General features: G+C 61.2%; 1 protein-coding gene across 1 annotated transcript; it reads left to right on the top strand.

Moving 5' to 3' along the window:
* The first annotated feature begins 2,263 nt into the window (after positions 1–2,263).
* Positions 2,264–5,101, top strand: LOC119111349 (protein O-linked-mannose beta-1,2-N-acetylglucosaminyltransferase 1). Its single transcript, XM_037235164.1, has 4 exons — positions 2,264–2,270; positions 3,005–3,075; positions 3,460–4,881; positions 4,994–5,101. Exons 1-4 carry the CDS (start codon positions 2,264–2,266, stop codon positions 5,099–5,101), a joined length of 1,608 nt encoding a protein of 535 aa, XP_037091059.1.
* The last annotated feature ends 5,326 nt before the right edge of the window (positions 5,102–10,427 follow it).

The raw sequence follows: 10,427 nt of genomic DNA, 5'->3' as shown, positions 1-10,427 counted from the left end.
ATATTAGAATCTGCATATATTTTGCAATTATTGATATGTCTCGCACCATGACAAGTACTTCGTTCACCAGTTGTGGAAATTGCACACTACTTATCGCAGGAACATCCCCACACCCGGATCATTTACCATTGTTTCGTAAAACAATTTGGTAAGAAGGGACTGGACTGCACGAGTTCAAATGGGACTGGGCGAAACCAGACGGGACTGGGTTTGACTTGATGCAGCCGTGCTGAGTAAGTGGTACCGATTGGGACCAGATAGGACCAGACGAGAAAGACTGAAACCGGACGAGACCAGACAGAAGGGACAGACAGCAATATCCCAGGCTGGAAGGGACAAGACGTGGCCGGACGATAGCTGTACGGCGCCGCACGGCACCAGACGGGACGGAACGGCGTGACTTGACGGAACCGAACGGACAGGACAGTACCATACGGAAGTGATCGGAACCAGATTGGATCGGTCAGAGCACGGTAGCACCGGACATAAGTGGATAAGACTAGACGGGACTAGGCGGAACGGGGAGGAACTGGTGGGAACGAGAGCGATCGGACGGAACCAGACGGAACTGTGAGGCATCGGACGGAGTCAGACGGAACCAAGCTAGGCCAGGTGAAACCATGAGAAACTGAACGAGACTGAGTTTCGTCCTGTCCCGTCCCGTCAGACCCCGTCCGGTCCAGTCTGATCCCATGTGGTCTCTCTCTAGCTCCGTCCGGTCCCGTCCAGCCCCACATGTTCCCGTCCTATCCCGTCCGACGGCGTTCATTTCTTTTCAGTCCTGCCTGGCCCCGCGCAGACCCGTCCGGCTGGGTCTGGGATCGTCTGGTCCAGTGTAGTTCCTTACGGCTCCTGCCGCTCACGCCCCGTACCGTCCGGTCCCGTCTGGTCCCGTCCGGTTCCGCCTGGTCCCGTCCGGTCCATAAAGTCCCGTCCGGCCCCGTCCGGACCCAATGTGGTTTGGTCTAGTTCCACCTGCTTCCGTCCGGTTTCCTCCAGTTGCATATGTCTTCTAGGTATGTTCGCGTACGTGCCCGCCTTCTCCTGTCCGGTCGAGTTGAGTTCCGTCCATAACTGTTTGGAGCTGGTCCGTTCTGATTTGTTCCGTCTATTCCCGTCCGGTCCCATATGATCCCTTCCACCTCGATCTATCGCGGCCCCACTATCGCATGTATCACATATGCAGTGCTACCCATGGTGACCCTCCAATGCACGTCAACATCGTGATTTTTGGTCACCAAATGTTCAATGGTGGATGAAATCGTACGCCACGATACGAATAGCTACGCTTGGTTTTTACGCGTCTTGTAATTTCTGAGACCAAAGGCAGCTGCATTGCCGTTCCTTGGCTAGCCCCTGAAATCAAGATTACCATGATGACCCTGGTCGCTATATTTTCAAAAGATGATGCAATGATCAGTGAATCTGGCAGACCTCAGTCAAATCAGCCTGACCACGTTCGGTCAGTGTGTGTTCTCTGTCAGGCAGCATGCTTCCCCTGAATATTTTGCTGGTCGTCTTCTTTGCAAGGGATGCTTGACATGTCTTATTTACAGTGCGCCGTATGACGACATTGCGCGGTGTCGATTCCGTTCAGAGTATTGTTATTCCGTCACACGCAGCTCAGCAGCTTCTTGACGCTTCAGTGCTAAAAAAGACCGGCGCAAAAAGTGAATGACAAAGACATAAATTTAATTCCAACCCCGCTGATTCGATTTCGGGGATGTCCCGTAGGTGCAGACACTAGTGGGCCAGACTCCATCCGACCCTGGCATCGTAGCCGTATTCCGCCCGGTCCGGCAGAATCCTGCTTTGTCCGGCAGCATCCCGCCCGGTCCGGCAGCATCCCGCCCGGTCCGGCAGCATCCCGCCCGGTCCGGCAGCATCCCGCCCGGTCCGGCAGCATCCCGCCCGGTCTGGCAGCACCCCGCCCGGTCCGGCAGCATCCCGTCCGATCCGGCAGCATCCCGCCCGGTCCGTCAGTGTATCCCGCACGGTCGGGCAGTGTCTCGCCCGCCCGCCTGGTCGGCCAGCGTCCCGCCCGCCCGCCCGGTCGGGCAGCGGCCCGGCCCCTCGGTCCCGCAGCAGCGCGCCGGCTCTCGCAGACGAGCCATTGACCTCTGGAGGCCAGCGTCGCCAGCTGAGCGGCTCGGTTGGGGCCGGGCTCGCGGCTGGCGAGCGCAGATCGCTGCCGACCGTGCTGTAAGCGTCAGCTCTGCCCACAGCACCCATGTGACCCAGCTGCGGAACACTCAGGAGCACCATGCGAGGTACGTACAATGCAGGGTCGGTGAGGACGGCATTGATGTTGTTCTCGGAAGCTCACCTTTTCACTTGCAAATTTCTTATTCGCCCCCATAAGTTTGACACTGAGCAACTGATCTTATTTCTTGTACTGTCGAATGTTCATGACTGAACCACATTAGCTGCCTCCCAGTATCGGATTTTTCGCTGCCGTAAAAGAAACATTAGCCAACATGTTATAGAGTCGATTTCTGAGAACAATGTTGATCATGTCTAGCATAACCATTAATCGTGTCCGGTTACATGATGGCAATTCAAATGATGGCTATCGGTGGTGTCCATCATTGTGCGAAGCGTGATGATGTTGCATTTATATACTTCGTGTTTAGAACGAACGTATATCTTATGCGACACGTTTCAAAAAACTATTATTGCTGCATCACTCCCTGAGAGCCGGATAATGGGATAATGGATATGCGAATTTTGACAAGTGTTTGATGCCCATGGAATAATTGATTAACGTAAAATTGGCGATGGTCAACAAAGGAACCGGCCGGAAAGTTGTGTAAGCAATAACACACTTGACCAGGCCAATGCTCTGCATTAGCTAAGGACTATTACCCCGTTCCAACAGTAGAACAGTTCCATAGTCCGTAGAGCAAGCGTTTGATAATGGCACTGTCATGCGCCGAAGTGACTCAAACCTCCACATTCCTGCTGGGCTGTGTTCACGGATCCCGCTCCGGGTCTGCCGTTTCAGACGCGAGTCGCCTGCTGCTGCTGCTCGGCGTGCTCGCCCGGCTGGACAGTGTCACCCTGCGGTCCGGCGCAGCCGGTGGCCGGCGGTCAGGCCGGGTGCACGAGGACAGTCGGCTGGCGGCTGAGCTGGCGCGGGAAGCCACCGCCGGCCTGCTGGTGGAGGTGATCTCGTCGGTCGACTCGTGCCGCGTGCGCGCCGACGGCCGCCTCCTGCTGGACCAGACGAAGCCGCGCTCCTCCGACAGCGGCAGCCCGTCCGCCTGGCGGCTGGACATGAACGGCATGTACGCGCTGTCGCTGAACACGCGCACGGGCCGCGCCACCGGCCGGACGTTCGCAGCGGGCCACGCGCCGGGCGGCGCGTTCCGCGCGCTCGAGGCCTTCCTGGCGGGCGTGCGGCCGGGCCGGGCCGTGGTGCTGTGCGTGCTGGCTGAGGCGGCGCTCTCGCTGGACCAGCACGGCGAGGCGCTGTTCCGCGCGCTCAACTCCAGCTTTGCGCCCGACCTGCAGACGCGCTCCGTGTTCGCGCTGGTGGCGGTGAAGGGCGGTGCCGTCCTCGGCGAGGGGTACGTGCCGAACCTGCTCGCCCTGGCGGCCGGCGAGCCGCCGGGCCCGACCCTGCGTCTAGCCGTCACAGTACCCGCCAGCGAGCGGGCCGACTGCGCGCGGACCTCCGACGCCGCCGACCTCCGCCGACGAGAATTCTGCCAGCGGTACGACGGCTACGGCGCCCTGTGCGACTGTGACGCGCCGTCGCTGCCGGCGCCGCCCCGCCCTTTTGCCGACAGCACGCGCTTCCCGTACCCGGTGGTCGTACTCGCCAGTGACCGACCGCGCTACCTGTACCGCTGCCTCGCCTCGTTGCTGCCGAACCGCGGCCTCGACCCGGCCAAGTTGGTGGTCTTCAGCGATGGCGAGCGCCGGGAGGTGCAGGAGCTGCTGCGGCTGCTCAACGTTACGTCGCACACGCACTTCGCCGAGCCGGCGGGGGCCGCCCTGCGCGGTGCCGCCTCCCGCATCGGCTCCGCCTACCGCTACACGATCCGGAAGGCGTTCGAGCTGTTTCCGACGGCTGACAAACTCGTGCTGCTTGAGGAGGACCTAGAGGTGTCGCCCGACTTCGTCAGCTTCTTCCAGCAGACGCACCACCTGCTGGACGAGGACGTCAGTCTGTACTGCATCTCCGCCTGGAACGACCACGGCTACCGGCACACGGTGGGTGACGCGGCGCTGCTCTACCGCGTCGGCTTCATGCCCGGCCTCGGCTGGATGCTGACCCGCAGCCTCTTCTTCGACGAGCTGCTGCCGAGCTGGCCGGCGCCCGGCGCCGACTTCGACTGGGACGTGCTGGTGCGGCACGCCGACCGCCGGAAGGGACGCGATTGTGTTGTCCCCGACGTGCCGCGCACCTACCACTTCGGCTTCCAGGGCGGCCACGTCGGCTCGGCCATGCAGTATAAGTACTACTGGGACCACGCGCTGAACCGGCAGCCGGACGTGAGGCTGAAGGACGTGGAGCGGATGGTGCTGCCCCGCTACACGGCGCAGCTGATGGAGCTGCTGCGCTCTGCCACCAAGCTGGACGGCTCGCAGTCACGCCTCACCTGCGGGGACATGATCCCGTCCAACGCCACCAACCAGACGTACGTGCTGTTCGTGCGGATGACCAGCGCCGCCGACACGGCCGGCTGGGAGAAGGTAGCCACCTGCCTCAACCTGTGGGACCTGGACGTGCGCGGTGACCACCACGGCGTCTGGCGCTTCTTCTACAACTGGCCACCACGTGCTGGTGATGGGCGTGCCGTTCTCGGCGCTGGCCGGCTACGCTCTGAACCACGGCCCCGGCCGGATGCTGTTGTTCACGGGGCGGCGCTCGGAGCGCGAGCGGCGCCGGGGCCGTTGGCCGCCCGGCCTGAGCCGACCGAGACCGGCCGACCGGGCGGCCCGGTACCGGCTGGCTGCGGCCGCTGTCGGTCTCGACCCCGGCCAGCTGGGCGACGAAGGCCTCGACTCCGGCCAGCTGGGTGACGACGATGATGAGGAGGAGGACGACGAAGAGGAGGACGACGAGCGGCTGCAGGACATCACCTCCGCCTAGGAAACGGCCGCGGAATGCTGTATCTGAGTACTTCTCACCGATGATAGATTTCTAAGTGTACATTGTCATGGTAGCTGTGATTGCAATACATGCCTGTTGCTGCTGACCCTGACCCGAGTTTACCCATTTCTGGTGTTCAGCTGACACGGGTGGACGCCGGAGGCTGGACATGCACTGCCGTTATGATGTATGTATCGTCGGTTGCCCGACGGCACTATTTTAGCGTTCAAGTCATACGTGTATCACGCATAAGCTCGATGTTATGAGGCTAGAAATTTTAGATTTCTGCAACACCTTGTGGTGCATGGAAGTGAAATAACCCGATGCGCTTCTAACCAAGTTTCGTGACAAGTTTACACGTTCAATGATAGTGTAGACGTGTAACTCGTCGCTGCGGCTATGCTAGGCGCTAAGATATCAGTCTGGCTGAAGACCCGCGTACTCATGCGTGGTTCACATACCAGGCTTTAATTGCAGTTTATTGAAACCTTCACACACAAAATAGTGGCGACACTTCTCCATTGCACTGGACGTCGGACTACCGCCATACACTACTCCTGGATTGAGCCGTTCTTAGCTAGCATGTAGACAGAGCAAAACACTACATGACGTCGGTTACTAACGCTGTTAGCATATCACATTCAAATATTATCCATGCATCTGACTGAAAATAATCCATCGGCGATCCGTATCACCCATAAGAACCACCACATACCGCTGCCTTAGGAACCGGACACCTCCCAGCAGCTAACGATGGCTCTAGTCCCACATCTTGTCGCTAGATGGCGGCCTAGTACGGGTAAGCCGCTACCCCGGCCGCGTAGTTATACTGCGGCATCGCGTGAGGGTCAGCCAAGCTGTGTCGGGAACGACCCTTGGCGTCATACCCCGGCTTCGGGTACTGCATCCTCTGCTCCGCGAAGCCGCGTCCGGACGGCGGCCCCTCGGCCGGGCGGTGCCTACCCTCGTCACCATACCGAGCGCGGGGACGGTAGTCCTCGTGTCGGACGTCATCGCGACGCTGCTCGCGCGCTGGCGGCCGGCGCGCCTCCCGCACGTCGCAGCTGCGATCGCGGCGGCGCGGCAGGTTCTGCCGGTAGTCGAGCTGCAGTGCCGGCCGGTGGCGCGCCGCCTCCGGCTGGTGGCCCAGCGGGTCGCGCGCCGTCTCCCGGTCCAGGCCCGGCAGCCGGCTGGCGCCCTGCAGCTCCTGGTAGCGGCCGCGTCGCTCGCCGGCGCGCGGCTCCGACTGCAGGCTGCCGCCGGAACGGAGCCGCTCGACCGGCGAGCGCGGCCGCGGGCCGCGCTCCTCCTGGCCGCGGGGACGCGGCGGCCGCGCCTCCGCCTCCTCCGGGTCTCGCGAGCGCTGTCGCAGCTCGGCCGTCACTTGAGCCGCCGAGCGGCGCCACTGGTCGCGGTCGGTCGCGCGTGCCGGCCGGCCGCGGTGGGCCTCCACCGGCGGCTCGGCGTCCAGGAAGGTGTCCGTGGAGCGCGACTTGACGATGCGGCCGGGCCGCGGGTCCGGACCGCTGTCCGGAGGGCCGGGCTCCCGCTCACTGAGCTCTGACGGGCGCCGGGCAGACGGCGGGCGGCGAGCCACGCCGGCCGGCACCGCCGCCAGCTCCTCCTCCTGCTCGCGCCAGCCGCGGCCCCTGGCGTCCGGCGACGGGGTCTCATCGTAGCTGAGAGCTCGTGTGAACGGCGTGGCCTGGGCGGCGCTGCGCACCCAGCGGTCGACCCTGGCGTGCACCTCGTCGGGACGTGGATCGCAATCCCCCGCGAACGCCGTGCCTTCCTCGGCGGCCGGCTCCACGTGCCGGCCGGTGCGGACAGCCGGCCGCAGGCGCTGCTCAGGTGCCGGCGGCGGGCGCACCTCGTCGTCCCGGCGTGGTCTGGCGCGGTCTCCGGGCGGCGGCCGCCTGCCGCTGTCCGCGGCCGGAGAGAGCCGCGGCTCCGGCGCCGCCCGACGGAAGATGTCGGCCACGTGCGGCCGCCCGCGCGCGTCCCTCCGCAGCGCCTCCTCGCCGCTGCTGCCCCCTGCCGGCGAGCGGGTCTCGCGCGGACGCAGCTCCGGCTCCGGCATGCCGCGGCTCGCCTCTTCCACCCCGCTGCCCTCCCGAGAAGAGCGCGGCCGACGCCAGCCCTTCTCCGGCTCGCCGACCCTGCGCGCGGGCTCCTCTTCTCTGGCGTCCTCGACGGCGGAGCGGGGCAGGCGCCACCCCTTGTCGGCGTGCGCGCCTGGCGGCGGCGGAGCGGAGTCCTCCCTGCTGCCGATGTCGGGGAAGCTGGGCTGACGCCATCCGCGGCCGCCGTCGAGCTCGGACACTGGGGTATCTGGCGGCCGGTCACGAGGGTCATGTCCGGGACAGACGAGACTGCGCAGAGGGCTGTCAAAGGATGGTCATGTCCGGGACAGACGAGACTGTACAGAGAGCTGTCGAAGGAGAGTCATGTCCGGGACAGACGAGACTGTACAGAGGGCTGTCGAAGGACGCAATCGGACTTCCCTGTCATGACTGACGAGACAGGCATTTAAGCGCATGCAACTAAACTAGAAGGGCGATCAAGCATCTCAAGAAGTGTTAAAAATGGGCGAAACGGTCTCCGATCTTTTTTCTGACGCAGCCCCCCTCACCACCAGTACCGTTCGCCAAGCGATCCCAATTACGCTGAAGGCGTGACCACATACCGGGAGAGCTGGACTTTTTCGGAGATACTGCCGGCGGCGGCGCTATCTCCTTGTCTTGCTCCATCTGCACAAACTTCAGCCGCGCGTTGTTGAACCTATCCTGGGGCGACGCCGAAGGTGATCTGCAGCAGAGGATGCAGGTGTGAAGCTGACCGGTCGTCCGCGCGGTGCCTCGTGGCGGAGGAATGAATGGAGCTAACGTTTCGGACAAAGCGTAGCACAAAAGAATGAGACGAGGAAGTTGAGGCAAGCAAAAAGTCGACCACAGTAGGTATGTGAGGTATGTGGCAGCATGAGTGGTGGAAGTGTGTTTGGTGCGAGTAGTGTGCGTGAGAGGAAGGCAGTATGTGTGCATTTTAGATGACGAGCACACATGGTGGTTAAGCTGCTAGCGAGTGTTTCACATCAAAAGCAATTTCGGTTAACTTTTGTCAGCAAAGAATCGTCCATGTGAATAATTCAACTAGCCGCATATGTAAGTTAAGCTTAGGTTAGTTTGGCAATAGTAGTATTTCGTTTATAATTCGATTTGTTGTATTATCCCATGGAACTGCGGATCTCATTCTCAGATAACTTGCGCGGCATATAATGGTGTGAGACTTGTACCCTTCCCTTCGCCTCTTAGCACCTTCTTAACGTACGCGACTCGGTGCTACTAAATTATGACAACTGAAATCTGATAACGTCCTGTAATCGAGTCGGTGCCTAAAGCACGGAGCCGGTGACAGGAGAGAGGGTTTTGCAGCAGGAAGGTCACGCCACAAACCGCCTAATATGTCACCGAGGACGGCACGTATACGGAGGTTGTCGCCATTCCTCCAGAGGGTGGTACCCTGGTACGACCTCGAGCGCCGGGCCACTCGAGGCCAGCAGCCGCATCTGTCCTGCTGTTCACCTGACTCCCATCGCTGGCGCAGCCGACCAGCAATCAACAGCTGACTGCGAGCGGTCCGACTCTCACCCCAAGTTCCAGCAGGTCAACGGAATGGGCTGTTGCGCAGACCGCGCTGTATGCCGGTGATGAACGGCCCTGGCGCTCACGCGGCAGTGTATGGTGCCCGTTATGCCTGCTGGGACACACGACCTCATGAAAGGTCGAGGGGAGACTAAACTAGAGTCTGGACAACCTCCTAAATATTGCTGAGGCTGGTGCTGAAGGTCAACATACGTGCCTGGGAGAAAGTGCTGTTGTGTTCTGATAAAAGCGTTCAAATGTGGTCCCGTAATGACAACACATGCTCGAACGTCGACAGAACGAGGCTAACGCTGTGAAGCGATAAGCCCCAATCATCTAAGAAGCATTCCACGCCGATCAAAACAACGGTGAAATATCGCTGCTGGAGCGTCGGCGAGAGCGTTGATTGGCCACGTCAACACAACCCCAGCCGTCGCCACCACCTCCACTGCGCACCAAGTCTGGCCCAGGCTGCAGACCCTCTGGTAATGGCCCCTCACCACTCCTGACGTGGCTGAGCGCCAGGCGCTGACAGCCGGGAGTCGGAGGGGGGGGAGGGGGGGGGGGAGAAAGCAGGCCGGGCGCCACGCACACTCGACGTCACCCGGGCGGCGCAGGCAGCGCGGCACCGAAGGCCGCGGCCCGGCGCCGGCGGCGCGGCCAGCACCGGCCCAGTTTTTGTCACCGGCCGAAGAGCACAACAAAAACAACGGCGGCGCCGCTGGAATGGGCCGCGCGGGCGGGGCCGGGACGGCCCCGCGGCTATGGACGGAGTGAAAGGTAAGGATGCACCTGCCAGTCCGGTTCAGAATGAGAGGAGCTGCATGCTTCTGTCGGTCTAGTTCAGACTGGAAGGCGTGGAATGCGTCTGAGAGTATGTTTCAGACCGTGAGGGGTGGGACGCATCTGCGGGTTGGCTTGGAATGAAGCGGAGCCGTTATGCGTTACGCCGGATTGGCTCGGAAAAAGACAGTGGCTGAGTCTGGCGGCCTGGGTTGCTGTTCATGTGGGCAATGGTTACGGTGCCGCCGCCGCTGACCTTCGCCGGCTCTCAGGCGGGAGTCCCGCCGGTCATTTTTCACACGCTCGTGATTCTGCGTCTCGATTCAATATACCCTGAGGTTGCACACGTTCTCGTGTGAGCCTTATGCGATCTCGCATGAGTCGGGCGCAATCAAACAATCGTTTACGTGCATAGACAATAGTCTTGATTTCTTGATAAAAAAATGTCAGTTGACAGCTCGTACTCTTTTCTCCTAAATTTACAGTGCTTGCAAACACTCGTGCATACATGCACACCAGTATGTGTGCAAATATGCATGCACATGGCGGTGTGCGTCCACATGGATGACCGGATAATTACTCTATGCCGACGACGCTGTGCATGCGGCTAAAAACGCCTCGTTTCGTTACGATACTTATGACCTGCGGTGTGGGGACCTGGGATTCTGGGATCCTGGAATCTGGGGCGAACCCAAATAAAATTGTTTCCATCAGACAATCCCTCAGGTGCTTTTCACCCACCCACCCAAGCCGTTTCACTTCCGTCGTCTTTCGTGATGCGTATCACCTCGCGTGTTCCGTCTCAAGGTCTCGGCCTCAAGCCCAGCCCCCGAACAGCCTCAGCTTTGGAGCCGAGAAGCCACGCCGGCGCCGGCGCCGCCCGCGCCAGCACGGGGCCTGTC

This window comes from Pollicipes pollicipes, unplaced genomic scaffold (genome assembly GCF_011947565.3).
Source record: "Pollicipes pollicipes isolate AB1234 unplaced genomic scaffold, Ppol_2.1 Scaffold_7261;HRSCAF=8764_pilon_pilon_pilon, whole genome shotgun sequence".
Lineage (NCBI taxonomy): Eukaryota > Metazoa > Arthropoda > Thecostraca > Pollicipedomorpha > Pollicipedidae > Pollicipes > Pollicipes pollicipes.
Note: the sequence above shows the minus strand (reverse complement) of the source record. Positions and strands in the feature narration are given on the sequence as shown.